Here is a 19,373-nt window from a genome sequence, read left to right as displayed (position 1 = left end):
GAGATAGGGCTTATCTGTGCAGGGATCTGTTTGTGCTCTCAGCATTGCTCTCTCTCTCGCTCGCTCTCTCTCGCTCTCTCTCTCTTCCCCTCTCTCTCTTTCTCTCTCTCTCTCTCTTTCTTCCTCTCTCAACACTTTTAAGGGCATTTATTTTGAAGACTGAGCCTTGGACCCTCCCTGATGATATAAGAGGAAGGTTATCCTTTGCTGAGGTTCGCGTAACAATTACTAAAACGTTTTCAAGCGCTCGCTCGCTCGCTCAGCGTCCCGCCGAACATCGCACACACCTGGCGGAGAGAGCGTGGTTTTGGCACAGCGGCGCGGTCCTGATAAGACACTGACCCAGTTCCTTTAAGCTTTTGTCTGTGAAACGGTTCAGTTCAAGTGAGCCACCCGAATGAGAAAAGGAGAGTGTTAAACCACAGAAGTGAGATAGAAAGAGAGAAAGAGGGGGGGGCAGAGGCATAGAGAGAGAGAGAGAGAGAGAGAGAGGGTGAGAGAGAGAACGAGAGCTGGAGTAGCAGAGGTTTCTGACAAAAGGGCAGAGGAAAAAGGATCAGGAGACTCATCTCATCTCATCTCATCTCATCTCATCTCATCTCATCTCATCTTATCTCATCTCATCTCATGAGCACTGGCACACAGGTCCATGGGCACTGGCACACAGGTCCATGGGCACGGCGCGTGTCCTGCCAAGGCCACTCAGCGAGGGCGAGCGCTGTGACACGAGCCGGTGTCACGGCGTCCGGCTCATCAGTGGCCGTTCAATCTGCCTCCCATTGCCCCCCCCCTCGAAGAGACGGCACATTTCTATCCCACCGCTTTGGCGCTGGCCACTGCGCTCTGCCTCCCTGCCTCCCTCCTTCCTTCTCGCTCTCCCTCATTTTCTCTCTATCTCTCTCTCTCTCTCTCTCTCTCTCTCACACACACACACTCACTCACTCTCTCACTCACTCACTCACTCAGTCAGTCACTCAGTCTGTTTCACTCTCACTTGCCCGCCGTCTCTCTCTCCACTCCTTCCTCAGAGGTGTAAGAACAGACGGGAGTTCCACACACGGATGGAGCGCTGGAGCCATCAGTGTCTGACAGGCAGCGCCTCTGCGGCTCCTGAGTGTGTGACGTGACGTGACGTCCTCTACTACTAGCACTCGTGCTGCAGGGAGGGGGGCTAACCCAGCTCAAATCTAGTGTTACAGGGCCACCAAAGCGGAACAACACCCTGCCTGACGAGCTATCAGAAATCACCCCCCTGAGTGAAATAATATTACCTCCTGTATTCACCTTTTCGGCTCTTTTGACTTGCTATTTGTTATGGTGTTTCTTTCATTTGGGCTAGTCGAATTGATATCGGGCAAGCTAGATCTGAAGCACGAGGGGCGACCAGGGATTTAGAAACTTGGAGAGGCCTGTGTTAGCACTGGATCAGGAGGAGTGTAAATCTACAGTAATATCAGAGCTTTAAAAACTCCAGACTAATACTGAGACTGACTGAGATAACATTATCTCTCATAAGTGATACTGCTCCACAGACAATGCTAACTCTCAAACTGATATGGAATACACATATGCCTAGAGCATTTCACAGAAATCAGCCGTTTCTGCTCTGAAATCAGGACGCAAATACCAGATCTTTCTGAAATTGATTGAACCTAAAGAAAATCATTCCTATGACTGCAATGTAAATGCACAAACATAAATCCTGTACACCGTATGTCGACACTAGTAGGATACTGTGAAAGATTTCACAACCTGATTCAATGTCTCTACTTCTCCTCACACTTCCTTCTCTCTCTCCTCTGCTTAGGGGGCCAGAGAGAGGGTAATGTTTAAGGGACAACTGTCCAACCTCATGAGTGAAATGAATTCAATAAAACAAGCTTTTTCCAGCAAACTTGCCACTATACTTTGGGGTGTACAAGCTATTGAGGGAGACCAATGTGTGAGCAGGAGAATGGGGAGCACTCGTTTGTACGCTCTCTCTCTCCCTCTCTCTCTCTTTCTCTTTCTCTCTCTACCTCTTTCCCTCCCCCGGTGTGTTGCACGCCTTTGCTGAGAGGCATTGCATCATGATCCCGAAATGGCTTGTGCTTTGACACAACGCTTGTCTAAACTAGTGCATATCACATGACAGCTGACGAGAGATGGGGGGCATCGCGTTCACTCCGCTGCCCTTTCCAAGCTAAAAGGACACCACCGTTTGAGGGAGAGGAGGAGAAGGAAGAGGAGGAGGAGGAGGGGGGGGGGGGGTGCGGTCATAGGACCTCTGAAGCTCCTCAGTGGTCGTTCCCAGGGCAGTTACACCTGACGTGCCTCTCCACCAGAGGAGGCTCGCGTCGGAGGATGTGAGGAGCGTAGATGTGTGCATGGGTGCTGCTGGCTTACAATCGATGGCCGTCTCCTTCCTCTCTCGCCCGCCCCTAACAAACGCTGATTCCGCTTTTAATTGATTATTGATTTGCAGTGGTGAATCATCCACAAGTAGACCCCTTCAACTCAACACCCCACCCCCCCACACACACGCACACGCACACACACACACACAGACACACACAGATGCCTAACCCAGAAGGAAAAAACAGACCACGAGCAGCACATGCCGACCCTTCAGCAGTGGACAAGATAGCGGAGGGGAACGGCGTGTGAGATCTTTACTGGCACAGGCCTCATGAATCTCTCTGCAGAAGCCGCCGAGCTCGCTAGCGCTATTCTCTCTCTCTCTCTCGCCTAGCGCTGTTCTCCCTCTCTCCCTCCACAGAGCTGTAGTCTGCTAGCACCGGCAGCTAAAAGGAGCTTAGCATTGCAAATGGGCCCACACATGGCTGTCAAGATTGAATGTTCCTTATGACAGAGGGGTCAAAGGGGAGTGCTAAGGACTGTGCCACACCAAGCAGGAGGTGACACTGTAATCGGGGTCAAACCAGAATGTCATTTAGAGTAGAGAAATGGTATCTGTCAAATACAAAGAAACCTACAAAACCCAGAGAATGATTTCAGTCCGCACAGCTTATGCAAGACCCCATCGGACCCCCAAAAGAGAAAAAAAGATGGCTACTCACTTCTCTGGCAGTGGTCCTGGTTCCAGCAGCGGTCGCCGAAGTGCCAATTGAGCGTCGTCTGCTGGCAGAGGTTTTTTCCGGTGACAGTGCCGGGGCACACATCACCACACTCGCGGGCGTCCTTGTTGGCCACGATGTAGTTGTCCTCCATCGAGTCCAGCACCTTGGACCAGTCGAGCGTGGACAGGTAGCACAGGTCCGGGTTCTTCTCGAGACGCACGGCGCCGCGGGTGATGTTCATCAGACTGTACAGGCCGATCTCCTTCAGCTGGAGCATCTCGAACATGACCAGCGCGTAGTTGAAGAACAGGTTGTTGCCGCGGATGACCGTCAGGTTGGGGAAGAGGTCACTCAAGGTCTCCAGGCCATAGACACGGAAGACGAGCAGGTAGTCGGTGATGACCGTCAGCTGGGGGAAGCTCAGGCCACGGAAGTCCTCCGCCTTGGTCTTGAACATCAGCAGGATCTTCAGGTGGCCTTCGATCACCGTGCAGTTCTCTAGCAGGGTCAGGTTGGCGGCATTGTTCCGGATATCAATGCTGGGGCAGACTGAAGAAGCAGAGAAAAGAGAGCGAGCACCAATTATAGTGAGCATCTTACTACAACACTAGTGCATAGGGTGGAAAGAACACACAGATAGGTGTGAACACATTTGCTGTGTTTCATGTTGTTTTGGACAAAACATCTGTATTTTGACAATAAATGATTGAAGAACAATTTCAAAACGTTAGGCTAGATAGAACTGTCTGGAGTTTATCTTTTCAACGAGAAACGAGTCCGACTAAAACTGTATACGGTCGAGTCACAACCAACCATAAAAAGGCATCTTTAAATAAAGCGCACTCCTCAGCTCCTTATTACACTACATGAGGGTTTGCTTATTGGCACACACACTCGCTCTGCTCTGCCGGGGTACTTGAGCATTTCAGCACCCCACTGGAGTCTCTTCCCTGCGCCTGGCTCCCTGTGGTGCTAACTGACGTTGAGCCCCGGCTGCTCAACAACAGGCAAGAAAAGACAGAGAGAAAAGAGGAAAAAAAGAAAGACACACACAAGCACAAGAGAGAAGAGCCTGGGAGGCAGCTTCCCTTCGCTTCATTCATAATCTACAGTGCCCAGTGTGTGTGTGTGTGTGTGTGTGTGTGTGTGCGCTGATAGACGAGACCGGGAGAATTCATTAGCGGTAAGGATTGGCTGGCTCTGAGCATGTGCTGATGGAGCCGCTGGATAATAATGAGTTGTGTGGTGTTCGGTGGCTGCTGGCCATGGCTACGGCACTCCCGCTCATTACAAAAGAGATTACGGTGATGCCGCTTTCTTTGTTCTCTCGCCGTTACACATTTTGTTCCCTCCTTTCTTACTTTTCTCAGCACGCCTCCTCATAAGGTTTTTCCTCATTTTCACCAGAATATGTTAAGCTGGCTTAAGCTGGAAACTGTACTTAAGACTGCTTACAGCAGGAGGTTCATGCAGTTTTACAGTACAAATATTCGTCACAGTTTCCAGTCGAGGATGGTTTCCCCCCTTCCCCGGTGTTACATCATTTTAAAGGCTCGTAGTCCTGGTTCCCTTAATGATTTTCTTCCTGAAACATTGAAGTAACGAGGGCACGTCATTGTGGACATTGGTAACTACTACATTTTAGACAATGTCAAAGAACTGCACTTCCTACATTACCAAAAAACTAAAAAACAGGCAGGGAGGGAGGTATAAAGGTAGAGTCTATCTATGAGCAATGGTGGGAGTCAGACTGTGAGTGAAGCACTTCAGTGTGTGTGCAGGTGTGAGAACTCAAAGCCACTGGAAGTGGCGGATGAGCGTGTGCTAGCCGTCGTGTCTTTAGGATCTTCAGCCCACACCTGCATCTTAATGGATACAGCATCTTTGGATACACCCTACACCACACTGCATTTTATCCTTATAAACACCTGCACGTAAACTTCTTGTGTGAATGCAGCCACACAAAGGGAAGCATAAAAATAACACGCTTCAGAAAAACAGCAGAACTGAAAAATAACATGAAGAAGTAATTCTGTGGAAAACACTATACGACATAATTAACCCATGACGATCACATTCTGTGTATGATTACAATACAATTGCCTTTCTTAAAACAAGGTTTTTATATTTAAAGTGTAAAGGTATACACAATGTTGACAGAAGAACAAAGTGTACGTGAGAGCATATCCCAACATTACAGGGATTCTCCCCTAAAGGCAGAAACATCTATGCTTTGTTTTTTTCGGCCTAGATGTAGATACGCCTTGACGATTGTTTTTATAATGTCAGGAAAAAAAACAAATGGCGTAGAGGGAGGACATTTAAAAGTTCATCATTGCTCACACATTACCACACAAACTCACGAGGGACTCAACCTTGTCTCAGCATTTCACATGGCCACATTTGGTCTATAAATTTGAGCAGTGATAACATAGTCTTCAAAGCTGCTTTGAACAGATTCATGCTACTGCCCACAATTCCATATAAGTACCAAAAAAGAGAGAGAAATTGCTTCATCAGGCTCGCTCAACTGGGTAAACAGTGGAGGCAACTCCTCGCCATGGTAACACATTTCAGAGAACACCAAACAGACAGGGAGCTGGACAGCAAAAAAAAAAAAAAAACTCACAGGCAGAAAATTTGGAACATATTTTGGGGGAATTGATACAAACCAAAATGCTAATGGAACCAATCCAGTTGATTTTATCTTAGATTGACTTGCCTAGCAAATGCACATAATAAACAAACAAACCATGCCACCATTTAAAGACTGTGCATACCATGTCATTACAATAGAGTTGTTGACTAGATATGCACTTTTCCAATCCAGTTGGTTCACTACATTCATTTCCTAATAATCTGGTTTTCTTCTTCACTTCTCTGCTGCCATACACATGGGGAAGGGATTTATGATTCAAATCAGCACTTCCCAAGTAGCAAGCTTGCCTTTAATGGCTTAGAAGTCAAAGCAAATTTCAATCAATAATTAACTCAACATTACTGTACATTACAGTCACCACAGTTCACTGACGCCATCAGCTTCATGAGGAAGAACCAGGAGTACAAGGTGGGAGAGAAACTGTGTAGGGTGGGTGGTGAATTCTTCTGAGTATGTCTGTGTGCATACACATGTGTGTGTGTATATGTGCGTCATATGCATGTGTGTGTGTGTGTGTGTGTGTGTGTGTGTGATGATGTGGGACCTCCTGCACTGAGCTGTTCTCACACATGCTTGGCATAACACACTTCCCCTTCTCCCAGCGCCTCAATCTATTAGCCTTTGGCACTGCCCCCCTGGACAGGAAAGGGAACACCAGCACATCATTCAGGCCGCTGATTTAGAGCCGTCACCCTGGTGACGTCAAGTTCAAATACGACCACTTGTTTACACCAATGCTGCAAATTGCAGCTCTTTCTTGAGCAGACAGACAGAGCGAGAGAGAGGAAAGAAAGAGAGAAATAAAGAGAGATCCAGACAGTTAGACAGGGGGAAAATGAGAAAGAGAGCAAAATGGGAGCTGATAGATCTCAAACATTGCGCTGAATCTATGGAATCTGCGCCGGCCAAAGGCCAAAAGCCAAAAAAATCCAACATCACACAGAGACAGTGAGCCACAGCACAAACATGAGGATCCAAATGGAGGGGGAAAAACATCACTTGAAAAACCAAACAAAAACAGAATAAATGAAAAGAGAGCAAACCAACGAAAGGATTCTGGGAAAGACAGCAGAGCCCGTCTCTGGTCCGAGCACCTGCTGCCCTCTGCCTCACCTCACTGTTTTTAATGAGCAACGACAACGTTTCTGGTCTGATTCACTTACATAAACTCCAGCTCATCTCTCACATCCTGGTCTCTGTTATAGACCTTCACTATAACGGTTTCCAACCGTTTCCAAGGGGACGTTAACACGGTAGTAACCAGAGAGCCCAGACCAAAAAAAACTAACTCTGGATTACTATTTGCCTTGGCTACTGGCCCGTTCACTGCTCGCACAGGGGGGGGGGGGGGGGGGGACCATAAAATATCACATGACATAATGACGTTCATTACAATCACTTCACTAAATCGTCCTCAGGTTAGACTGTTGCGTAGGGCCTTTACTAGGGTCCGGAAACAAAACAAAAGAGGAGAAAACAAATGCCTGATAAGGGCTGGGAAAAAGGTAACCCAACACCTTGTGCCCGATCGTCGCAGCCCATCAGCCTGCTGCACGCTGACAGGTTCGCCTCTTGATTGATTGGGCTCGTTGCGCAACATGCAGTAACAAATGTCATACGAGTGCAACTGCAGTCAGCCCCCCAGCTACCATCGTCACTCCTCCATTGTCGCCTCAGCCCTGACAGGAACACGCTCCCCTCCCCAGTAAAGGCAAATCTTGCTGCATTATTAAAAACATAACGCTACAGAAAACAATTCTTGCGTAAGAGTGAGAGCGTTTTAGGAAGCACACGACACAAAAGTAAAGTAGTGCCTTTAGGCTTCAGATTTGGGTTGTGAAATGGAACAGTGTGTGGAGCACCCAGCGTTGGTCAACTGAGCGGAGACAGTGTGGAGTTGTACAGTGCAAAGTTTCTCCGCTGAATATGCATTGTAAATTAAAGCAGACACTTTACAGCTGAAACACGAGACCCCAGCCATGTATGACAAGAGACTAGCAGGTTAGCTTACATCACACGAGTGAATAGTGGGGGGGGCTGTAGACAGCTATTCAACTGGTGCAGACAGGCAGACAATGCAGAGCGTTCAATCTGATTTCCTTATCTGAGCTGGAGATAATATTAGATCTCGCAATAGCAGAGGAAAGAGATACCAGGCTTGTGAAACACCTCAGGGGAGTGGACCCACATTACTGCTTCCTTCAGCTCTTAGCACATCTGACTGTACTGCTCAAGAAATTACATAGCAATATACCAAAAAAAACTGTCACAGTTGTAAATATTTATAGTGCAACAAGTGGACTTAGTTTGTTACACCATAACTGATGGAAAGCTTTGCAAGTCTGTAAAAACCTTAAAAAAAAGAAAAATCTTTTCAAGTGCAGCTTTAATTGGTTTCAAAGGATCTACACAAAATGGACAAAGGGAATTAGAAGCAGGTGAGGGAGTCCATCCAGCCACACCGCCCATCACAGTGTTCATTTTCAGAGGGATCCTTTATTTTTAGCTTGGCATTCCTACACCAGAGAATTTAATACGCTTCTACCAATAGTAACTGGTGCTTGGAAATTGGAACACGCACCGCGCGAACCACATGGCAGGAATGCTGAGGCCGTGAGGGCTTTGGGTGACTCTGATAGCCGCAGCCAACAGAAGCATTATCACTACAGGAAACCTGCACTGCCAATACACGACCGCAGATGTCAACAGGAAACTACTGACGCTAAAGCACATCATACGGATGCCACCATATGTAATACTACAATTATTTCTGCCAAATAAAATGACCATCATCGGATGCCACGACAACGCATCGTATCAAATCCGGTCAACTTATGTCGGAGTGCATTTCATTGCATGCAAGAAGAGGAGCAACAACAGGTCCAGACGGGGTGCATGAGACGGCAAACGGAAAGTTCCAGACAGAAATGTGAAGGCTGACTGATTGATGACTGCCTTGATTCTCCCATCACCTTCACCCTCATTTTAAAAGACCAACAGCAGGTATAAGGGCACCTGCCAGGGTGACTGCCTCGGCCGCCTGCTTCGAAAGTGAGCCTATTTATAATTAGGATCTAGAAAGAGGACACAAGCCAAAGCATGGCAGATTGCTCCACGCATAAAAGAGCAACATTCAAGGTCTGCCATGCTGTTAGATCTCCTGCCAGGAGACACCTGACAAAATCCTGTCGGTAACATCAGATTCTACTCATGTTCGTCGCAAGAAGATTCAACAGAGACGTGCCACGAAGAAGCCATGATAGGGTGTTGATCCTTTTCTTTTTTAGAGGAGAAAAACCGAGGAACGAAATAGCTCAGCTCAAAGTCTGGTTGCTGAGAGGAAGGCTGGTATATTTTACTGTATCAAATTAAATCAAATCACACACACACACACACACACACACACACACACACACACACACACACACACACACACACACACACACACACACACACACACACACACACACACACACAGGAATTTACACCGGATTTTGAACCAACAACGGAAGCAGGACTGTTTGAGCAGAACTTTTTTTCCCCCTGAAAAGGACCATGGGTATGCCATTGGTAATCTTCTTTTAGTCTTTGCATGAGGTAAAGGGATCGGCTGCTAGGCTAATACTTGCTTGCAATGTACGCCTTGGAAAATATTTCAACAAAGAGAGGAAAAAAAAAAAATCACAAACCAGGTGCTGAGCCAAACAAATAAAAAGGAGAACTCCAGAAAGGAGCATTCCTCAAATAGCAGCCTAGCAGAGGAAAACACACACACACACACACACACACACACACACACACACACACACACACACACACACACAGCACACTAATGAAGAGCAGACTAATGGGGCGGCCCTCTGATAGCCGAGACTCTGAAACACACCAGGCAGCGCAGACGAACATGTGACGCTTCTTTTCATTTCGCATGACTTTTTACTGCAGGACAAAGTAGCCCAAACACGGAGGAATCTGTCTAGGAACACAGATAATTTCCCTCCCACCCTCCCCTTCACTCTCTCCCTTCCAGCAGACCACAGAGCAGCTGCAGCCTCCCTCAGGGTCGGCGGACTCGGCCTCAGAAACCAGAGGTATTCCGCTCCGAGTACATCAATTGAAAAACAGATGGGTACTGGCATCTTGACTATTTGGCAATTTCTCACAACATTTTTACAGACCAGATGGGTGGAGCTCACTACCATCGCTGGAAGGGGAACATTTTCGTTCGGAGTACCCCCCCCCACACATACACAAGCACTTACGAGAGGACATTTTCATGTCCGAGGTTTAGGGAGCACTTCGCTGATCATCTGGACAATTTTCCATTAAAGTGAATGGTTCCTCCTCTCAAATATGTACCAATTAAACACGAGGTGCTCGGCAGAGGAGACCAGCACCTTCGGAGCGCATCCTCCCACTTACAGCATTGAAGAGCTGGGGCCCTTGCTGACTGTCATTACGCTTAATTATGTGACCACATCAAACTGGCACAAGGGCCACCTCTGTCTCATAGAACAAACTCAGCACTAAGTAGCCTTCAGCACTTCAGTGAACCAATTCAATTTAATCCGAGTTCACTCGTCAGATGCAAAGAACATGTGTCAAACAGAGAACGCTGTATCTGGTACTGCTTTCACTGCTGACACAAACTTGGTAAATACCTATATGATGAGGTGGAGCATGTGTGGAACTGCAAAAACAACTCTTGAGGAGAGGAGAGGAGGGGAGAGGAGGGGAGGAGAGGAAAGGGGGAGGAGAGGAGAGAACAGCTTGTCTTCCCAACGGAAACACTGGTGCCGAGTATCTCTCCCCAAACCAGTATGAATGTCCAGCTAGTACTCACTACCATACTACTGCCCCCCAGTGCTACTTAAGACTGACAAATAAAGTTTTTTGTGTAACAAATAATGACAAGATTTTTCCCTTTCTCCTAAAGCTCCCAGGCGAGCAAGTGAGCCATTATCCCACTGATATTTAGTTGTGATAAGAAAAAATTGACCATTCCAAACAAATCCTATCAACCAGGTGATGCATTTCATAAGTAATACTTACAGTCAAAATTAACACCGAGCTAAGGGGTCAGCATTACTTTCAATATTTGCTCTTCCATTGCAAACCCTGTTGCCAAGATGCATGTTGTGTTTTCCATTCCTAATTATGCAATGTTTGCACACTGAATCACAAAATATTTCTGAAGGGCCTACATAAATCCATATCTAGGGCCCTATCATATCGGCATTGGGGAAAACGTGGACAAAATCACAGAATTCAGTTAGGAAACCGGTAATCACAGTTAAACACGGAATTGCCTGAGAGAAACACATTTGATGGCGTTATAAGCAACATTTTTGCCATCAAAGATGTTGTCAGAGACAGCTAGCCAAAGTTAATGAAACAACAGCTACGTGAATGTCATTATATCAACCTCTCACAATCGGTGGTTTTTAAATAAATTCAGAGTTTGCCACATTCATGGCAAACAGACGCATCTCTATGCATTGTGAACCGAACAGGACATACGGTCACTCGTTGAAGACTGACACAGGAGACTGAAACTGGCCACTGTAGATAACATCGGAATATTCTTAGAGCAACAATAACACGTACAATGTACATACTGGATACTGGACCAACTCAGTAGTTGTAACTGTACGTTTTGTAACTGTAACCCAGAATGTATCTCCCTTTGCTGTGCCAATTACTGTGCCAAACTAGACCAGGAGAATAAAGGCTGACAGTCACCTCAGGTTTAGAGGCAAACCCCATGCCCTGTCCGTCACACAATGCCGGGAGTGCCTAAGTACATACACGCAACCATGGCACAGCAGGTAGGCCTTATACACGGACATGACACCGTCACCGATGGCTGGCAGGTACGCTAACAGAGGTGGGGCTAGACTAAGGTAAACATCAATGAAGCACGGAAGAAATAAAAACAGTCACACACTCTAATCCCAGACACAAAAGGGAAGGCACTCTCACGTTATTTCAGAATAACAACAAGAAGAATGCAAGCCCAAGGCATGCTGGGAACCAACAGTCTCAATGCACATTGAAGCGCGGCTACCCTCTTGCATGCTACAATATGTTTGCCATTTTTTTATTCTGTCAAATTAAATAGAAACTGATAGTAAATTAAACTGTATTTGTATTCTTGGGGCAATCCTAGCATTGCCACCCTACACTCCCTACCCTATTACAACATAGGCCCATCAAGGACAGATAAAATATGTGTGTAAAAGAACAGTAGCATATATCCCGAGTAAATCATTTTGATTGGACGATAATCAAATTGATATAAATAAATAGAAAAACACTGAATCTGACCTCAAATAAAACAGAATTCGACAAAAGATATCCACCCTACATGTCGACTGTGTGCAAGTTTACTTCGTTTCTCCTCCTTCCCCACTTGAGATCCACACCAGCTCATAGTTACCCTGCCAGAAAGATTAGACCAAAAGCCAAATCACAAAGCTGCTGGATGGGGTGGCAGCCTTCCCTTTTTTCTCTTCCAAAGCAGTAGCCTGTCAATTCTGGAGCAGGAGGGGTAACACTACACCTCACAGGCTCTCTTCTCATCTGTGTCCGTCAAATTGGTGTTGACGTTAAACAACAAGCTCTAGCGTCTCATGCTTTTATATGAACATGGGACCTAATGCCTGGGAAAGAGGGGGGGGGACAAGCCCATATAAATAAATAAGTGGCTATGTACAAGTGTACTTTCTATTAACAATACCTTTAGTGTTTAGTGCAACAGCACTGTAGACCGTGGATAAATTCACCCTGTTGGTCAGAAGCCAAGCCCAACAGGACCCGTGGCTTGGGCGGCTGGCATGCAGCAGTATTTGGGCTCGTTTCTGAAGACTGCCACTGAACACACTCTCCTGTGCCGAGACGGCCGCCCGGGCCGCCGCTGCTGCCGGGAGCCGGGGAACACCACACACACAGGAAAGAGCTGAAGCCACACTGTCTGCAGCGCTGTGTGAGCACACACACCAGCACTACAAGGACTGTCAAATGAGGGGCTCAACAGCAACAGGATTTATTAAAAAACAGATTGATAACGACATCTGTAAATATAGGCACAATCTTTAGTGAGACTTTGCCATTGTTATTCTAACATTCTAATAAAGTCTTCTGTCCCCGATAGTCTTTAAAACCCACAGACTCTTTCCAACTTCCCACAGACAGAGGCAGGTCCCTTTGAGGTTGAAGCAAGACAAAGGGCTCTTCAGGTCCTACAACACTAAACACTGTCCGGCCACTCATTTCATTGTAGAAAAAAAATAAAACATAAAAAAACAAGAGCACTCTGCTTGACAGCTCTCTGTTTTCTTTCAGAAAACCAAGGGACCGCTGGCAGCTTTATTAAAAACTATGCCTGAGTGACCTGATCCAAGTGTCGGCCCTTAATTTGCTGGTCCGCCGAGTGAACATCATAATTGCAGCCGAACGGAGTGGAAATGGGATCTAGAATGGGTGCTAAATGGCTGCTGTTCGCGCCTTCAGAGCCTGTGAACAAACAAGAGAAGAAAAAAGAAAAAACAACCTGCCTGGCGTGGTGAGGACATAGGCCAGGCCGCGGAGAGTGGACACTGTGTGCCATCACAAGGGAAAGAGGGTTTTATGTGCCCGCGCAAACATCTGCGGTTCGGCAAACAAAAACACACACCCACAAAAAAAAAAAAAAAAAATAGCCGGGCGACGCCGAACTCCCTGACCTCGCACGGCTACGTGCAGCGCCAGGGCCAGCGGCCATCCTGACAAGCGGCCAGGCAGCGAGGCCGGGAGGGAGGATGCTGGGGAGAGGTGGGGCCCAGGCTTGTGCATGGCGCGGGGATGCGCCTTTGTGTCTCAGGTCCCCTCTGTTAGGAGCTAAAAATACACAGACAGACAATCCCCACAGCCAAGAGCCAGCCAGTCATCAATGGATGGGAGCTCAACCGTGCCTCAAGAAGGGACTGGTCTACATGGGGCCTTTCAGAGGGAAAACAAGACCAACAAGAAGAATGTAACATCTTGAGTGCTTGAGAGGAGGATGGCACATGACAAAAGTAGCAAAGCAGAATAGAGTTCTAAGGTAAACTGCTTGTAACCAAAGAAATTGACTTGGCACAAAATACATTTTTATTTGGAAATGTGCTAAATAAAGACAAAGATGTTAAGATCAACTACTTGATCTACAGGCAATGTCTTTCTTTTTAATTGAATTAAAAACATTTAAATCACTGTCAATGCCTTTTACCAAAACACTATCAACCATCACACAGCATGTGCTCTGGAAAGGGCGCTGTAGCTCTCTGCAACACTGACTTTCCTGCACCAGAGCAATAAACTTCATCTTTATTTTTCACCACAAGATGAAACAAATTACAGCCACCCCTTTAACCCTGCTGAAAGCTTTACTGCCAGAATAAGGTTCCATATCACAGATTTTTATGAAAGCTCTCACAGGTCTGGTAAAGGCTTCCAAACCCAAACCTACAGCAGTGCAAAGACTTGCTGTCTGGTGAGGAGAAGCCATGCTAATGAGACCATATTAATTTTGGCCACAATCAGCACCACTACCACAGGCTGCTGGGAGTGCTGTCACATCCCCTGATGATTACCAACCCCACACAGAGCTGTTTATTCGGCCCCACACGACTCCATTTAGCCCTCCAACATACGGATAAAATGCAAATGATGAAGTTTTATGACTGGTGCGCTCCATTCATTCCCACGTTTAGGTCTCCCAACATTTTACAGTGCCCATCAATCGTGCCTCACTGCAGGGACCTCTCCTGTACACAGCCCAACAAGCAAGTGGTGATTAACAACTCGAAGTGGGCTATGAGTCAAAGGTCTGGTTTTCAGTCATACGACAGTCCTTAAAATACATTTAACCCATCAGCCAATAGAGCTCGGACTAGCCTCCATAATGCGTGCACGTGCAGACACACGCAGACACACACACACACACACACACACACACAGACACACAGACACACACACACACAGAGTAATGCTGCAGACAAACCCCTCACCATTATTACCCCTGTTATGTTGGCCACAAGAGCTTCCAACACAGCCACAACTGATCCCAGTATTACCAACATGGCTTAAGGTAGGATTGTTTGCATGAGGTCACCGACCATTAAAATAGGACAGACCCAAACAGCAACAAGCTCATCAAATCAAATTGTTCAGTTGTGTTGTAACTGCCCAGCAATAGCACTTTCTAAATGATCTCATCAGAGAGACATATATTTTGATAGTTTGAGAACCTAAACTGGTATCAGAGTAAAAAAAACATGCACCTGTGCAAGAAGTGTGATTCATATAAGTGCTGATTGCTCAGACACACAACACCAGAATCCACCTCTCACACATTTCCATTCTGTTAAGCAAAGGTTAGGTCTTGTTTTATTTACTCTGGAAGGGTAAAGAGCTACAGAGGCAAGAGACCTTTGTAAACAAACAAGATTGTGTAACGTGAAAAGCTAAATTCAGAGGTGGGTGAAACGAAGTAGTCAGACTATTCGAAGTGTTAAGAAACGATTTAGAAACAGTTAAACTACGCCTACAATATTTCTTAAGGAATACTAAATTGAAATCCATAATACCAAAACATGGTATTATGAAGTTCTAAAATGAAATTAGGTGGTTGTGATTGTGAGATGCATTAGCAAACTTCACAACAGAAAATGGAATTTCTTTTGGGAGAGCATTTCACTGAACACTGAGAACAACCAAACTTCTTTTGGGCCTCCAGCAGAATGGACCAAACATGGTCAGACATCTGCAGTCATTCTTAAGAAGCCAGTAGACACTAGTATCCTCTGAGCATCTCAACACATGGTTTAACTGTTCACAAGCAACAGCTGTCCTAGGAGAATGACCTCAATGCATTCAACAGTTTTCCACAACACTTACTTCTTAACTTGGAGCCAGATTAAAGAAAAATGGTTGGCTGACACATGCTGTGACTATCTGTCAAGCGGCCAGCACTGCATTTACACACATCACATTTGGGAGCTACTCCATGTGAATCATTCACTTCTTCACTTGAGGAACAGCCATTTACTTCACATCAACGCAATTTAAAGGGCTCCTGAGTTGGAGTTTGCTTACTCTACACATGTTCACACAGCCAGCTTAAAGATCAACCTCACTCTACAAAGTACCATAGGTTAAAAAAAAAAAGGAGAGACACAGAGAGAGAAAAAAGGCAGTGCCGATTCCGAGTGAAAAGGGCCACCCATGAGACTCAAGGAGGACTTGGTGTTCACATGCCAAATAGCAAATGTGGAGATGCATGACCTGGGAGACAGGGGGGTCAGTCAAGAGCCAGGCAGGAGTAGACAGTGGGCTAAGATCTTACCCCCTCCCCTGCAACTGCCCCCCCCTCCCCCCCAACTGCAAGAGTACCTACAGGGTGGGCCACTTCAAACACATTCCACACGCAAAGCCTGATGGGAAGAATGCCACTGTGATCTGCTAAGTGCCTGAGGATCCCAAACAGAACTGCTCACAAACACAAACCTAGTGGCCCCATTCCAAAATAATTTCATAATTCTGGGACAATGAGCAATCCCCATTAAATCCTTTAACGGAAATGTAACGAGGCACTTTGCACTGACAATGTTCATTAACACATTGCCTTTTTTTTTTTTTTTGCTTTGGCTGATTTAATACATCAGGTGGAAAAAAAACAACGATTACCACACAGAACCAAAAGGATTTCACCAAATCTGGCTACACTTTATTTTTATGAGCATGAAAGCTTTCACACAGGTCCTCAAACATGTTCATAACGGGCTCACTAAGCAGCCGGTGGTGGTTGTAGCACATCTGCTTGTTGAATGAAAAGGTCTTTAAAACATTTCCTTGAGGCTCTAAACAGGCTATGACTCAAGTGAAGAGAATCTACTTCACAATCGCCAACAGGTTATTAAATAATCTGAATATCTCCTATCAGTAAGGAATGCCAAGTAAGGCATGTGACTCATAGTAACCTTTCCCGAAAGTGCATAAACATATTTCAAAACACAGGAGCAACTGCTGTGCTGTTGTCTATGTATGGAGTGTCATGAGCTCTCTTTCTGTTGCTGAGATCCAGTTGAAGAAACAGGTTCATGTCATGTTACAGGAATCACTGAGGGAAATGATAACAGCATCTCTTATGGTAGTGCAGGAAGAGGCCAGACTTTAAACCCATTTTATAGTCGATTGCAAAAAGAGGAGGGATTGTTGGTCCCCATTGTAGGTTAGGAACTATTCACTCCCATATATGTGATCACTTGTTTTTGGCTAAATGTATGGGCTTCTGGTATGTACATTTCAATGAAACTTCAGTTGTATTGTGCTATTATGAAGGAATGATGAATGGTTCTAAGGCAGATCCTACAATATCCCTATGGTTCTGTACACCAAAACTAAAGGTCCCTGCTGCTGAATAATAACAATGTGACATTCTACATCTCAATGGCAAACCTGTCAGGTATACAAGGAAACAAGGAACTGTGTGAGTTCAAGCTTGTGTGATTAGACGAAAACAAACGTCCTTTTCCTCCTTCTTGCTTCCCAATAATGACACACCTTACAAACTCCCTGTGCTTTTATGGTGGACTTTATTTATCAAAAACCTACTGGTTAATGAGTTTCTTTCCCGAAACACAGCCGGTAATTTTGATATATATCGGTAACTGTATTGCCTGAAATGTAAAGTATAATATTGGCTGAGATGTCAGAAATAGCCTCCACAGAGGGGGTTCAAACATGTGTAAGACTAAAATGTATCATTTCAGTCTGAAGTCCTTGCAACAATAATTTAAATCTATTCTACCTTCAAAGAGGTACCCAAAGCTTGCAGTTAGCGTGTCTGTTATTAAAGCAAGCAAAACTGAATACAATTAAAAGTAACTACGCAGAGAGACCACTGCATCCGCTAATTAATTTCAAATATGCTACATTTCATTTAATTTCAGCGTCCAAAATTGGAAATAAGCCAGGGATGCACATGACTGTTTTAAGATTTTCGTTACTGAATGTAACATTCTAAAACATGCACCTACACTAACTAGCTAATGCTTTCGCGTATACTTTTCTTTCTTGAAGAGAGATTGCAATTGCTCAAACATATTAAGAGAAAACTCATATTAGCGTTGCAAATATAATTGTGATGGGGAAAAGACAATAGGATACATCATCAATGTGCATTGATGTCTCCACGGTGTAGCTTAACGTTTGATTTGCTACATAGAGCCAGATAACGGACGCTTGCTATTTCAGCTAGCCGAAAGAAATCGCGATGTAACCTACTTTATCTATTCTAAAACTAAACATTACTGTTGTAGTGATATCGTCTCCCACGCATGGTCATGACTTGAAATACAATCAGCGTGCAAATTCAAATAATTTCTGTGAACGCCACGCTGTGGTTTAAGATCAGGTTCATGAAACCGACCACAAGAAAAGACAGGGCACCAGTACAGCAGTGGTAGTATGTAGGCTAATCCACCACTTATGGGATCTCGGAATCCTCTTAACGTTGGCTAAATTTGTTTACGTTTCCAATACAACGTGAGGAGTGTTGCAAAAGTCGTCGCAGAAAGAGGCCTAGGCGTGCGAGCAAATCCTGCGACTTCCAGTTTAGATTCGCAGCCACAGACCACCCGGGTCCGGTGACGAGAGCTAATCTGGCTGCAGGCTCACGTACAATACCAGGCCTCGGTAATGTTTTTAAGAGGGGGGCGGGGGTCTTATCAGCAACTTCACAAGAAAACATAACTGAAAAGTTGAGGGGTGGGGAGTAAGTTCTCTATTCATTATTTCCCTTAAAAATGTACATATGCTTGTATTTCTTTACACGAGACCAAACTGAGCAAGATTTGACATAGGTTGATTTGAGTTGGATAAATAAACAGGCTACAGCGCAACTCAGAAGTTTTTAATGATGGTAACGCTCGTTGCTATAAATAGAAAATAAGCGAATAAACAAATGAAAATCTCCTGAAAGTAAACAATCAATAGCCTACTCTCAGGCGCATAGGTTACTTACAGGTAACCTTATTTGAACACATGCTTTGGAATAGCCAATTTGCAATGCAATTAAGATGGGGAACAGCCCACTAAGAGTTATTAACAGGCATACTTACTCTCTCCATGTATTGACCCACAGTGACTCAAAACGTAGACAAAAGTAACCAAAATGACCGCTGACATTCCCAGACGCATTGTGGCAGTAAATAGTTTTTTTCTGATCTTAAAATCCGTGCAAGGTAGGCTATTAGTGAGCCTAATGTAATAAAAAAGTGGGGGGAAAATGATCAATCAGGTAAAATATGTTCAAAACTTTACAGTCCTCCGAAGGACCAGGGGTCCAACGTGATTGAATGTAAATCAAAAACGTCTAGTTGGCCAACTTTGTTCTGCGCCCCCAAAATGAATTGAACATTAAATGACGTGATCTTGGGTTCTGACCAAAAATATGCAAACGAAAATCTTCATTGTAAATAATCATTGGGCATATTCCACATCGGCTTAAGTTTCTAAAGTCCCTCGTTTCGAAAAGAAATCCCACACCGCTAGTAAGGAGGTACCCGAAGGGGTACTATATGGGAGCTGCTCATAACACGGGTGATGAGGTGCCAGTTAGAAAATTCCAGTTG

At 45.3% G+C, this 19,373-nt stretch overlaps 1 protein-coding gene across 2 annotated transcripts in view; it reads right to left on the bottom strand.

The window, feature by feature from the left end:
• insrb (insulin receptor b) overlaps positions 1-19,373 on the bottom strand; it is a 78,872-nt gene that overhangs the window by 58,726 nt on the left and 773 nt on the right. For both annotated transcript variants that reach the window (XM_031575157.2, XM_012828363.3), the window contains exons 1-2: positions 18,861-19,373; positions 3,060-3,608 (exon numbers count right to left, since the gene is read on the bottom strand). The exon at positions 18,861-19,373 is cut by the window's right edge and continues 773 nt beyond it. In XM_031575157.2, the coding sequence (XP_031431017.1) occupies positions 3,060-3,608; positions 18,861-18,939 (628 nt within the window). In that variant the 5' untranslated portion in view covers positions 18,940-19,373. The remainder of the gene's footprint in view (positions 1-3,059; positions 3,609-18,860) is intronic.

This window comes from Clupea harengus, chromosome 10, assembly GCF_900700415.2.
Source record: "Clupea harengus chromosome 10, Ch_v2.0.2, whole genome shotgun sequence".
Taxonomy (NCBI): Eukaryota; Metazoa; Chordata; class Actinopteri; order Clupeiformes; family Clupeidae; genus Clupea; species Clupea harengus.
This window is presented reverse-complemented; position numbering and strand designations above follow the sequence as displayed.